Source organism: Toxotes jaculatrix, chromosome 16, assembly GCF_017976425.1.
Source record: "Toxotes jaculatrix isolate fToxJac2 chromosome 16, fToxJac2.pri, whole genome shotgun sequence".
Classification (NCBI taxonomy): domain Eukaryota; kingdom Metazoa; phylum Chordata; class Actinopteri; family Toxotidae; genus Toxotes; species Toxotes jaculatrix.
In genome coordinates, this window is record NC_054409.1 from 8471641 (window position 1) to 8486133 (window position 14493).

The 14493-nt window shown below is 33.7% G+C and overlaps 1 protein-coding gene across 2 annotated transcripts in view; it reads left to right on the forward strand.

Annotated features, from left to right (window-relative positions):
• The window catches only part of akna (AT-hook transcription factor), a 55664-nt gene extending 42239 nt beyond the window's left edge, over positions 1-13425 (forward strand). Inside the window, exons 19-22 of one of the 2 annotated variants that reach the window (XM_041058946.1) lie at positions 10029-10145; positions 10367-10465; positions 10694-10799; positions 12056-13425. In XM_041058946.1, the coding sequence (XP_040914880.1) occupies positions 10029-10145; positions 10367-10465; positions 10694-10799; positions 12056-12299 (566 nt within the window). In that variant the 3' untranslated portion in view covers positions 12300-13425. Of the gene's footprint in view, positions 1-10028; positions 10177-10366; positions 10466-10693; positions 10801-12055 lie in introns of those variants that run through there. The other variant, XM_041058947.1, reaches the window with a different exon arrangement.
• Positions 13426-14493: the final 1068 nt, after the last annotated feature.

The window sequence follows — 14493 nt, forward strand, 5'->3', positions numbered from 1 at the left end:
AATGTCATAAAAAACGTCATAGTATAGTATGGCGTTTTTTTTGGCCAAAAAAGTCAAAAAATTATTTAGGCCTCAAAATGTCATAAAAAACGTCATAGTATAGTATGGCTTTTTTTTCAGGCAAAAAAAGTCAAAAAAATTTTTCACCTCAAAATGCCTTAAAAAACGTCATAGTATAGTATGGTTTTTTTTTTCGGGCAAAAAAAGTAAAAAAATTTTTCAGCCTCAAAATGTCATAAAAAACGTCATAGTATAGTATGGCGTTTTTTTCGGTCAAAAAAAGTCAAAAATTTTTTCGGCCTCAAAATGTCATAAAAAACGTCATAGTATAGTATGGCTTTTTGTTCGGGCAAAAAAAGTCAAAATTTTTTTCCACCTCAAAATGTCATAAAAAAACGTCATAGTATAGTATGGCGTTTTTTTCGGCCAAAAAAAGTCAAAAAATTTTTTAGCCCTCAAAATGTCTTAAAAAACGTCATAGTATAGTATGGCGTTTTTTTCGGGCAAAAAACGTCAAAATTTTTTTCTGCCTCAAAATGTCATAAAAAACGTCATAGTATAGTATGGCTTTTTTTTCGGCCAAAAAAAGTCAAAAAATTTTTTCCCCTCAAAATGTCATAAAAAACGTCATAGTATAGTATGGCGTTTTTTTTCGGGCAAAAAAAGTCAAAAAATTTTTTCACCTCAAAATGTCATAAAAAACGTCATAGTATAGTATGGCGTTTTTTCGGGAAAAAAAAGTCAAAATTTTTTTAGACCTCAAAATGTCATAAAAAACGTCATAGTATAGTAAGGCAACAAAATCGGCCAAAAAAAGTCAAATTTTTTTTCGGCCTCAAAATGTCATAAAAAACGTCATAGTATAGTATGGCTTTTTTTTCGGCCAAAAAAAGTCAAAAAATTTTTCGGCCTCAAAATGTCATAAAAAACGTCATAGTATAGTATGGCGTTTTTTTCGGCCAAAAAAAAGTCAAAAAATTTTTTAGGCCTCAAAATTTCATAAAAAACGTCATAGTATAGTATGCCGTTTTTTTCGGGCAAAAAAAGTCAAAATTTTTTTCGACCTCAAATTGTCATAAAAAACGTCATAGTATAGTATGGCGTTTTTTTCGGCCGAAAAAAGTCAAAAAAAATTTTCACCTCAAAATGTCATAAAAAACGTCATAGTATAGTATGCCGTTTTTTTCGGGCAAAAAAAGTCAAAATTTTTTTCGACCTCAAATTGTCATAAAAAACGTCATAGTATAGTATGGCTTTTTTTTCGGCCAAAAAAAGTCAAAAAATTTTTCGGCCTCAAAATGTCATAAAAAACGTCATAGTATAGTATGGCGTTTTTTTCGGCCAAAACAAGTCAAAAAATTTTTTAGGCCTCAAAATGTCATAAAAAACGTCATAGTATAGTATGCCGTTTTTTTCGGGCAAAAAAAGTCAAAATTTTTTTCGACCTCAAATTGTCATAAAAAACGTCATAGTATAGTATGGCGTTTTTTTCGGCCGAAAAAAGTCAAAAAAATTTTTCACCTCAAAATGTCATAAAAAACGTCATAGTATAGTATGCCGTTTTTTTCGGGCAAAAAAATTCAAAATTTTTTTAGGCCTCAAATTGTCATAAAAAACGTCATAGTATAGTATGGCGTTTTTTTCGGCCAAAAAAGTCAAAAAAAATTTTCGGCCTCAAAATGTCATAAAAAACGTCATAGTATAGTATGGCTTTTTTTCGAACAAGAAAAGTCAAAAAATTTTTTCACCTCAAAATGTCATAAAAAACGTCATAGTATAGTATGGCGTTTTTTTCGGGCAAAAAAAGTCAAAAAATTATTTAGGCCTCAAAATGTCATAAAAAACGTCATAGTATAGTATGGCTTTTTTTTCGGCCAAAAAAAGTCAAAAAATTTTTCGGCCTCAGAATGTCATAAAAAACGTCATAGTATAGTATGGCGTTTTTTTCGGCCAAAAAAAGTCAAAATTTTTTTTCACCTCAAAATGTCATAAAAAACGTCATAGTATAGTATGGCGTTTTTTTCGGGCAAAAAAAGTCAAAATTTTTTTAGACCTCAAAATGTCATAAAAAACGTCATAGTATAGTAAGGCGTCAAAATTGGCCAAAAAAAGTCAAAATTTTTTTAGGCCTCAAAATGTCATAAAAAACGTCATAGTATAGTATGCCGTTTTTTTCGGCCAAAAAAAGTCAAAAAATTTTTCGACCTCAAAATGTCATAAAAAACGTCATAGTATAGTATGGCTTTTTTTTCGGCCAAAAAAAGTCAAAAAATTTTTTCACCTCAAAATGTCATAAAAAACGTCATAGTATAGTATGGCGTTTTTTTCGGCCAAAAAAAGTCAAAAAAATTTTCGGCCTCAAAATGTCATAAAAAACGTCATAGTATAGTATGGCGTTTTTTTCGGCCAAAAAAAGTCAAAAATTTTTTAGACCTCAAAATGTCATAAAAAACGTCATAGTATAGTAAGGCGTCAAAATTGGCCAAAAAAAGTCAAAATTTTTTTAGGCCTCAAAATGTCATAAAAAACGTCATAGTATAGTATGCCGTTTTTTTCGGCCAAAAAAAGTCAAAAAATTTTTCGACCTCAAAATGTCATAAAAAACGTCATAGTATAGTATGGCTTTTTTTTCGGCCAAAAAAAGTCAAAAAATTTTTTCACCTCAAAATGTCATAAAAAACGTCATAGTATAGTATGGCGTTTTTTTCGGCCAAAAAAAGTCAAAAAAATTTTCGGCCTCAAAATGTCATAAAAAACGTCATAGTATAGTATGGCGTTTTTTTCGGCCAAAAAACGTCAAAATTTTTTTAGACCTCAAAATGTCATAAAAAACGTCATAGTATAGTATGGGGTTTTTTTTTGGGCAAATAAAGTCAAAAATTTTTTTAGGCCTCAAAATGTCATAAAAAACGTCATAGTATAGTATGGCGTTTTTTTCGGCCAAAAAAAGTCAAAATTTTTTTCGACCTCAAAATGTCATAAAAAACGTCATAGTATAGTAAGGTGCCAAATCGGCCAAAAAAAGTCAAAATTTTTTTAGACCTCAAAATTTCATAAAAAACGTCATAGTATAGTATGCCGTTTTTTTCGGCCAAAAAAAGTCAAAAATTTTTTCGACAGTCAAAATGTCATAAAAAACGTCATAGTATAGTATGGCTTTTTTTTTTCGGCCAAAAAAAGTCAAAAAAATTTTCGGCCTCAAAATATAAAAAACGTCATAGTATAGTATTGCGTTTTTTTCGGGCAAAAAACGTCAAAATTTTTTTCGACCTCAAAATGTCATAAAAAACGTCATAGTATAGTATGGCTTTTTTTTTCGGCCAAAAAAAGTCAAAATTTTTTTCCACCTCAAAATGTCATAAAAAATGTCATAGTATAGTATGGCGTTTTTTTCGGGCAAAAAAAGTCAAAATTTTTTTAGACCTCAAAATGTCATAAAAAACGTCATAGTATAGTAAGGCTTCAAAATCGGCCAAAAAAAGTCAAAATTTTTTTCCACCTCAAAATGTCATAAAAAACGTCATAGTATAGTATGGCGTTTTTTCGGGCAAAAAAAGTCAAAATTTTTTTCGGCCTCAAAATGTCATGAAAAACGTCATAGTATAGTAAGGCGTCAAAATCGGCCAAAAAAAGTCAAAATTTTTTTCCACCTCAAAATGTCATAAAAAACGTCATAGTATAGTATGGCGTTTTTTTTCGGGCAAAAAAAGTCAAAATTTTTTTCGGCCCTCAAAATGTCATAAAAAACGTCATAGTATAGTATGGCGTTTTTTTCGGCCAAAAAAAGTCAAAATTTTTTCCGCCTCAAAATGTCATAAAAAACGTCATAGTATAGTATGGCTTTTTTTTCGGGCAAAAAAAATCAAAAAATTTTTCGGCCTCAAAATGTCATAAAAAACGTCATAGTATAGTATGGCTTTTTTTTCGGCCAAAAAAAGTCAAAAAATTTTTCGGCCTCAGAATGTCATAAAAAACGTCAAAGTATAGTATGGCTTTTTTTTCGGGCAAAAAAAGTCAAAATTTTTTTTCACCTCAAAATGTCATAAAAAACGTCATAGTATAGTATGGCGTTTTTTTTCGGCCAAAAAAAGTCAAAAATTTTTTCGACCTCAAAATGTCATAAAAAACGTCATAGTATAGTATGCCGTTTTTTTCGGGCAAAAAAAGTCAAAATTTTTTTCGACCTCAAAATGTCATAAAAAACGTCATAGTATAGTATGCCGTTTTTTTCGGGCAAAAAAATTCAAACATTTTTTTCACCTCAAAATGTCAAAAAACGTCATAGTATAGTATGGCGTTTTTTTCGGGCAAAAAAAGTCAAAATTTTTTTAGACCTCAAAATGTCATAAAAAACGTCATAGTATAGTAAGGCGTCAAAATCGGCCAAAAAAAGTCAAAAATTTTTTAGACCTCAAAATGTCATAAAAAACGTCATAGTATAGTATGCCGTTTTTTTCGAGCAAAAAAATTCAAACATTTTTTTCACCTCAAAATGTCATAAAAAATGTCATAGTATAGTATGGCGTTTTTTTCGGCCAAAAAAAGTCAAAATTTTTTTAGACCTCAAAATGTCATAAAAAACGTCATAGTATAGTATGGCGTTTTTTCGGGCAAAAAAAGTCAAAATTTTTTTCGGCCTCAAAATGTCATGAAAAACGTCATAGTATAGTAAGGCATCAAAATCGGCCAAAAAAAGTCAAATTTTTTTTCCACCTCAAAATGTCATAAAAAACGTCATAGTATAGTATGGCGTTTTTTTTTTTGGCCAAAAAAAGTCAAAATTTTTTTAGACCTCAAAATGTCATAAAAAACGTCATAGTATAGTAAGGTGCCAAATCGGCCAAAAAAAGTCAAAATTTTTTTAGACCTCAAAATTTCATAAAAAACGTCATAGTATAGTATGGCGGTTTTTTCGGGCAAAAAAGTCAAAAAAAAAATTTTCGACAGTCAAAATGTCATAAAAAACGTCATAGTATAGTATGGCGTTTTTTTTTCGGCCAAAAAAAGTCAAAAAATGTTTTCACCTCAAAATGTCATAAAAAACGTCATAGTATAGTATGGCGTTTTTTTCGGCCAAAAAAAGTCAAAAAAATTTTCGGCCTCAAAATGTCATAAAAAACGTCATAGTATAGTATGGCGTTTTTTTCGGCCAAAAAAAGTCAAAATTTTTTTAGGCCTCAAAATGTCATAAAAAACGTCATAGTATAGTATGGCTTTTTTTTCGGCCAAAAAAAGTCAAAAAAATTTTCGGCCTCAGAATGTCATAAAAAACGTCATAGTATAGTATGGCGTTTTTTTCGGCCAAAAAAAGTCAAAATTTTTTTTCACCTCAAAATGTCATAAAGAACGTCATAGTATATATAGTATGGCGTTTTTTTCGGGCAAAAAAAGTCAAAATTTTTTTAGACCTCAAAATGTCATAAAAAACGTCATAGTATAGTAAGGCGTCAAAATTGGCCAAAAAAAGTCAAAATTTTTTTAGGCCTCAAAATGTCATAAAAAACGTCATAGTATAGTATGCCGTTTTTTTCGGCCAAAAAAAGTCAAAAAATTTTTCGACCTCAAAATGTCATAAAAAACGTCATAGTATAGTATGGCTTTTTTTTCGGCCAAAAAAAGTCAAAAAATTTTTTCACCTCAAAATGTCATAAAAAACGTCATAGTATAGTATGCCGTTTTTTTCGGCCAAAAAAAGTCAAAAAAATTTTCGGCCTCAAAATGTCATAAAAAACGTCATAGTATAGTATGGCGTTTTTTTCGGCCAAAAAACGTCAAAATTTTTTTAGACCTCAAAATGTCATAAAAAACGTCATAGTATAGTATGGCTTTTTTTCGGCCAAAAAAAGTCAAAAAATTTTTTCCCTTCAAAATGTCATAAAAAACGTCATAGTATAGTATGGGGTTTTTTTTGGGCAAATAAAGTCAAAATTTTTTTAGGCCTCAAAATGTCATAAAAAACGTCATAGTATAGTATGGCGTTTTTTTCGGCCAAAAAAAGTCAAAATTTTTTTCGACCTCAAAATGTCATAAAAAACGTCATAGTATAGTAAGGTGCCAAATCGGCCAAAAAAAGTCAAAATTTTTTTAGACCTCAAAATTTCATAAAAAACGTCATAGTATAGTATGGCGTTTTTTTCGGGCAAAAAAAGTCAAAAAATTTTTCGGCCTCTAAATGTCATAAAAAACGTCATAGTATAGTATGCCGTTTTTTTCGGCCAAAAAACGTCAAAATTTTTTTCGACAGTCAAAATGTCATAAAAAACGTCATAGTATAGTATGGCCTTTTTTTCGGCCAATTAAAGTCAAAATTTTTTTAGGCCTCAAAATGTCATAAAAAACGTCATAGTATAGTATGGCGTTTTTTTCGGCCAAAAAAAGTCAAAAATTTTTTCGGCCTCAAAATGTCATAAAAAACGTCATAGTATAGTATGGCCTTTTTTTCGGCCAATTAAAGTCAAAATTTTTTTAGGCCTCAAAATGTCATAAAAAACGTCATAGTATAGTATGGTGTTTTTTTCAGCCAAAAAAAGTCAAAATTTTTTTTCACCTCAAAATGTCATAAAAAACGTCATAGTATAGTAATGCATCAAAATCGGCCAAAGACAGTCAAAAATTTTTTCGACCTCAAAATGTCATAAAAAACGTCATAGTATAGTATGGCTTTTTTTCGGCCAAAAAAAGTCAAAATTTTTTTTCACCTCAAAATGTCATAAAAAACGTCATAGTATAGTATGGCCTTTTTTTCGGCCAATTAAAGTCAAAATTTTTTTAGGCCTCAAAATGTCATAAAAAACGTCATAGTATAGTATGGCGTTTTTTTTCGGCCAAAAAAAGTCAAAAATTTTTTCGGCCTCAAAATGTCATAAAAAACGTCATAGTATAGTATGGCCTTTTTTTCGGCCAATTAAAGTCAAAATTTTTTTAGGCCTCAAAATGTCATAAAAAACGTCATAGTATAGTATGGTGTTTTTTTCAGCCAAAAAAAGTCAAAAATTTTTTTCACCTCAAAATGTCATAAAAAACGTCATAGTATAGTAATGCATCAAAATCGGCCAAAGACAGTCAAAAATTTTTTCGACCTCAAAATGTCATAAAAAACGTCATAGTATAGTATGGCTTTTTTCGGCCAAAAAAAGTCAAAATTTTTTTTCACCTCAAAATGTCATAAAAAACGTCATAGTATAGTATGGCCTTTTTTTCGGCCAAAAAAAGTCAAAATTTTTTTAGGCCTCAAAATGTCATAAAAAATGTCATAGTATAGTATGGTGTTTTTTTCGGGCAAAAATAGTCAAAATTTTTTTCGACCTTAAAATGTCATAAAAAACGTCATAGTGTAGTATGGCGTTTTTTTTCGGCCCAAAAAAGTCAAAATTTTTTCACCTCAAAATGTCATAAAAAACGTCATAGTATAGTATGGCTTTTTTTTTCGGCCAAAAAAAGTCAAAATTTTTTTTCACCTCAAAATGTCATAAAAAACGTCATAGTATAGTATGGCGTTTTTTTCGGCCAATTAAAGTCAAAATTTTTTTAGGCCTCAAAATGTCATAAAAAACGTCATAGTATAGTATGGCGTTTTTTTCGGCCAAAAAAAGTCAAAATTTTTTTAGGCCTCAAAATGTCATAAAAAACGTCATAGTATAGTAAGGTGCCAAATCGGCCAAAAAAAGTCAAAATTTTTTTAGACCTCAAAATTTCATAAAAAACGTCATAGTATAGTATGGCGTTTTTTTCGGGCAAAAAAAGTCAAAAATTTTTTCGGCCTCTAAATGTCATAAAAAACGTCATAGTATAGTATGGCGTTTTTTTCGGCCAAAAAAAGTCAAAAAATGTTTTCACCTCAAAATGTCATAAAAAACGTCATAGTATAGTAAGGCATCAAAATCGGCCAAAGACAGTCTAAATTTTTTTCGGCCTCAAAATGTCATAAAAAACGTCATAGTAAGGCATCAAAATCGGCCAAAGACAGTCAAAATTTTTTTCCACCTCAAAATGTCAAAAAACGTCATAGTATAGTATGGCGTTTTTTTCGGGCAAAAAAGATCAAAATTTTTTTCGGCCTCAAAATGTCATAAAAAACGTCATAGTATAGTAATGCATCAAAATCGGCCAAAGACAGTCAAAAATTTTTTCGGCCTCAAAATGTCATAAAAAACGTCATAGTATAGTATGGCGTTTTTTTCGGGCAAAAATAGTCAAAATTTTTTTCGACATCAAAATGTCATAAAAAACGTCATAGTATAGTATGCCGTTTTTTTTTGGCCAAAAAAATTCAAACATTTTTTTCACCTCAAAATGTCATAAAAAACGTCATAGTATAGTAAGGCGTCAAAATCGGCCAAAAAAAGTCAAAATTTTTTTCCACCTCAAAATGTCATAAAAAAGGTCATAGTATAGTATGGCTTTTTTTCGGCCAAAAAAAGTCAAAATTTTTTTCGGCCTCAAAATGTCATAAAAAACGTCATAGTATATGGCCTTTTTTTTGGGCAAAAAAAGTCAACATTTTTTTAGACCTCAAAATGTCATAAAAAACGTCATAGTATAGTATGGCGATTTTTTCGGGCAAAAAAAGTCAAAAAATTTTTCGGCCTCAAAATGTCATAAAAAACGTCATAGTATAGTATGGCCTTTTTTTCGGGCAAAAGTCAAAAATTTTTTCGGCCTCAAAATGTCATAAAAAACGTCACAGTATAGTATGGTGTTTTTTTCGGGCAAAAAAAGTCAAACTTTAGTATGGCCTCAAAATGTCATAAAAAACGTCATAGTATATAGTATGGCGTCAAAATCGGCCAAAAAGAATCATACTTTAGTATGACCTCAAAATGTCATAAAAAACGTCATAGTAAAGTAAGGCGTCAAAATCGACCCAAAAAAGTCAAAAAATTTTTTGATCTCAAAATCTCATAAAAAACGTCATAGTACAGTAAGGCGTCAAAATCGGCCAAAAAGAATCATACTTTAGTATGACCTCAAAATGTCATAAAAAAACATCATAGTAAAGTAAGGCGTCAAAATCGACCCAAAAAAGTCAAAAAATTTTTTGACCTCATAATGTCATAAAAAACTTCATAGTATAGTAAGGCGTCAAAATCGGCCAAAAAGAATCATACTTAAGTATGACCTCAAAATGTCATAAAAAATGTCATGGTATGGCGTCAAAATCGGCCAAAAAAAGTGAATTTTCTTTCGACCTCAAAATGTCATAAAAAACGTCATAGTATAGTAAGGTGTCAAAATCGGCCAAAAAAAGTCAAAATTTTTTTTGGCCTCAAAATGTCATAAAAAACGTCATAGTATAGTAAGGTGTTTTTTTCAGGCAAAAAAAGTCAAAAAATTTTTCGGCCTCAAAATGTCATAAAAAACGTCATAGTATAGTATGGCGTCAAAATCGGCCAAAAAAAGTGAATTTTTTTTCGACCTCAAAATGTCATAAAAAACGTCATAGTACAGTAAGAAATCGGCCAAAAAAAGTCATACTTTAATCAACAAAACAATCTTAAGTCATACAGGTAATTCACACACCAATAATATTTTTTTATTACCTGACTTATGTCCCTTCTCGGTACAGCAGGAAGAAAATGAACCGTGATATTTTTTTTTTTTTGTTTTTTTTGTTTCTGCTACAAGAGCCAGTATACTTCATTTGTGCTGGTCAGATAAAGCAGCCCTTTTTATTTCTATTTTATTTGGAGAGGGGTAGTCTAAAAGAAGGTTACCCTATATGGGTATCTGTCTTAAATTTAATATTGACTGTTTTCTGACTTTCTTTTCTGACCTTATACTTACCTCAAGTTGCCTTTTGGGACATAAATGCATACATTTGTACATATCATACTTGCCTTTAGAAAAGATAAATTACAGCATCATGTAAAATTAACAATAATGATAATAATGTTAAAGAAAACAGAGCTCTGGTATCGGAATAGTATCGGTATCGGCACATATCCAAATTCGGGTATCAGGATCGGATTGGAAGTGAAAAAATGTGGATCGGTGCATCCCTAGTCTTAAGCTTTGTGTTTGTGTTACAGGGCAGCATCCTGCCGTGTCTATACAAGTGCCTAAGGCAGCAGATGAACCTGACAGCAGAAGTTGTCAAGCTCCCCTTTGTGTCGAATGTTCATCACGTCACGGAGGACGATCTGAGCGTAAGAAGGTTCCTTTCATCCTCAGCAGGAAGTCTGTGTTTTGTCTCTTGTTTTTTCTTACTTGACTTTCAATATATTCAGACAAAGACGATAAGATCAAAGTGTGTAAAAATCTAATTTTTATTTTCATCCATCTAAAACCAGTGTTGCTGTTTTATCATTAATTATCCTGCTTGAATTGAGCAGCCTCCTTAAGTCCTTCACCTGTCTTGTCTTGTCAGGGCCAGTTGGTGGCAGCAGAGAACCAGCCCACTCCTCCTCCTGCTGTTGTCACTGTCCTCTCTGTGGACGCCCTGAACCATATAGAGGCACAAAACCAGGTTTGTCTGATGTGATGCTGCTCAGAGACATTGTTACAGAGAGTTGAGATTTGAATGCTTACCTGTAGAGGTACAGGTTACTGTTGTTCTGGATACTCTCAGGCATCGTCAGCCACACACTCTGTACAGTCACTGAGCTCAGCATATAAATTATTTCAGTCTGCAGTAAATGAAATGAGTTTAATTATCTGAGTGTTAATGGAGCTCCTGACCTGCTGTGATTCACAGACTCCCCCACACACACAGAGTCCCCCGACAGAGCGGCGAGGACCAGATACGCTGCTGCTCCTCCTGCTCTGCTGCACTGCATACCAGTGTGTCCACCACCACTGCTGTGAGTAACACACACACACTCTTACACTCACTCACTCGCTCATTCATTCTCTCACTCACACTCACTCACTCACTCATGCACACACTCACACACCCCCACTCTCTCACTCACTCACACACACACAATCACTCACTCACTCATGCACTCACACCCTCACTCATTCACACTCAATCTCTCCCCCACTCACACTCACGCACCCCACTCACTCATTCACACTCACTTTCACACACACTCTTACACTCACTCACTCGCTCATTCATTCTCTCACTCACACTCACTCATGCACTCACACCCTCACTCATTCACACTCAATCTCTCCCCCACTCACACTCACGCACCCCACTCACTCATTCACACTCACTCTCTCACTTTCACATTCACACTCTCTCACACACTCACGCGCACACACACGCACACACCCTCACTCTCACACTCGCACACACTCATTCACACTCACTCTCACACACACCCCCATTCACACACAACCCCACTCTCACTCACGCACTTAAACACACCCTCACTCTCTCACACACTCACACACCTTCACTGTCACTCACGCACACACACCCTCACTCTATCACGCACCCCACTCATTCACACTCACACACACCCTCACACACACCCTCACTCACACACACTCTCTCACACACTTACGCACACACACACATTCACATTCACACACACCCCCACTCACACAACCCCACTCACTCACACTCTCACGCACTCACACACACTCTCTCACACACTCACACACACATTCACATTCACACACACCCCCACTCACACAACCCCACTCACTCACACTCTCTCACTTGCACGCACACACATGCACACACACACACACATACACTCTCACTGACTTAGTCACTGCACTAAGTGATAATTTGCAGGCACAGGCTCTGTGCCCCAGGTTCCACATTACATACTATTCTTCACTCACTCACACACACACTCTTAAACTCACTCACCCTCACACACACCCTCACTCATTCACACACACACAGAGTTTTGTTACAATAGAAAGAAAACTGTGTGTATAATAATCCAACTGTAACAATCCAACTCTTCAGTTCGACATCCATCAGCATACATACGCTTTCATTCCTGTAAGTACAAAGAGAAAAATGAATTAACATGTCATGTACACACTGAAAACACTACTGTTAAAACATAACAATACAGTCAATTCTGAGTTTCACCCAAACTATCACACTAATTTTGTTCTTTTTTTGTCATCAACCTTCCCCTCTCCTCAGGATGCCCCTCTATGTGTCTCCTAGCAACAGAACTAGCACATCCTCAGGGGTCAGAGGTCACAGGGAGGTGAGGGGGAGGATGAGACGCTCCCTGTCTGTTGACAAGCAGCACTCCTTGGACAGCTCTCTGAGCAGAGCCATCAGAGCAGCTCAACACATGAAACGCACCTCTAAACACATGGCTCGCTCTCTGGCTACAGGACTGGAGTACCAGGAGCTGCTGACTCAGTCTTGTAGATACTAGTCTGAACTCACTTTACAGGCAGCTTAGACTGGGCAGCATTAACTCTCCAGCCTCAGTTCAGCTGCAGGATGAGGCAACAACCACAAGCAATGACTGCAGGACCAAAGTGAATAAAACTGAAAAATGTAAAATCTCATCTTTGTTTCCTGTGTTTGGAGAAAAACTGTAGCTGACGCTTCTTCATTTTCAAATGTACATTTAAGTCTCAGGTGGTCAAACTATTAGTTTCTTCAGTAGACATATATTTAATTCAAAGCTGTGCTGGCATACATTGAAATGACCTTCTAAAATCATGTAGTACTGTAGATCACTTTGATTGAAAATGTAGTTGATCATATTGATTTCCAAACCTATGAGGTAAAGACATTAATTTCTTTACTTAGCCTCACATGAGAAATTACAGCTATCTTGATATGACAGTTGTCAGGAGTTAACAGTTATTTTGAGCTATTTATTGATCATGTGATTATATTTTTAATGATCATGTGACATTTTTTTCTAGTCTGTAGGACAAAATAAGTTAAGGATTTCAGTGTTACTGTAATTGCTGTATTAACCTTTTACTTGTTGATACAGTAACATGTTTTGCTGTAAATAAAATGCACTCGCTCACTGCACCTGCTCTGTTTTGGATGGTCATACTACAAACCACCATAGATCTGTTTGGTTAATATCAACTTGCACATCACTCTTTATATCTAGTTGGGTGGCCACTAAGACCTGAGATGCTGGATATCTTCTAAACAAGTTCTTCTTCTGTGATGTTGTTATTTTCTATGTACAGACTACACATTTTAAACTGTGAAGTTTAGAATTAAACTTTGTATAGTGTTTTATCATAAGCTTGCAAATGTACATGAGCCAGAGGTACAAGTCAACTGCAACTCACCAGCTTTATGGGGATCAGACTGTCACACACTGGTGCTGCAGAGGTGAAGGATTCTCAGCATCCAGGCTGGTGTGGATCCATCTTTGCACACTGGTGACACTGCAAACACAGAGACATCAGATTTTAAGCAATAAAACTGGGCATTATCTTTGTTTAGAATACCACAGAACTGGTGGACATTTTATTTGAGTTGTTTACTTACTAAACTTTTTTTTTTTTTTTCTTGTACCATTATTTCTCAAACTGTTTTGTCTTTTTTAATATTTTTGCTGGAAATCTTTTCAGTCATCTGTAAGGAGCCAAATAAAAGTGGAAACGAACCTTTAGAGTCCCTGTACTTTTTTAAGAAACTACTAAAAGTACATGCAGAAAATTATAAAAGAGGAGTTGAGTCTTTAATGTAATGGAAGCCAATTTATTAGACAGCCTTAGTACATATTGGGTACACATGGAAGTATTGTTTGTGCTTCGACACTGGCAAACAAACAATCCCAATAAGTTAAACAGTTTTCAGGACAGACTAATGTTTCAATGTTTCATTTTTTTCTCTGATAAATAATTTTGATAGAAATCAATTGATTTAACAGAGTAAACCCTATACAACAGCAAATCATAATAGAAAAAAAATAAACACAAAGTCAAGCGTTTGCATCACAGAAAACGCGTTTTAGTGCAATATACAACTTGTTTGGCCAGGAAAGAAGGAAAGGAGGAAATAAAAGTGAAAAGTTTTGTTTCTTTTTTTTGTTTTTTGCAAAGCCATTCACCATTGGAGGGTTTTACATTGCACCAGAGGAGGAAACAGACAAAGAAAATATTAGATAATAGTTCTTTTTTTCCCAGCTGACCACTAACAGCTACGACTAAAAACATCACAAACACGGCGGCTTCACATTGGCATTTTTAAAAGGAAAAGTTTCACTACTTCACAGTCAGAAATATCACCAGTCAACAGTGAGACGCTAAAACAGCAACATATGGCATATACACAACACTACTCAGTGCATGGCCCAATTAAACATCATTACTAACCAATGATAAGACTTAATCTGACAGGATACAATACTGAAATACAACTGGCCCTTTTTAAGATTATTCTTTAAATATCAGCAAGCAACGGCCTTTTTGACATTAAAACGTGAAGTTTCTCCGGAGAAAGGAAAAAGCTTGTGGCAGGTAAATACTTCACAGTCTTGGCAGCCGGAGGAGGGATGATTCTGGCTCTTTAAAAAGTATTTTTTTTTTCTTTCTCTTTATATCTTCTGCTCTGCCAAGTGTTCTTAAACGAATACTTTACCGAAAGTT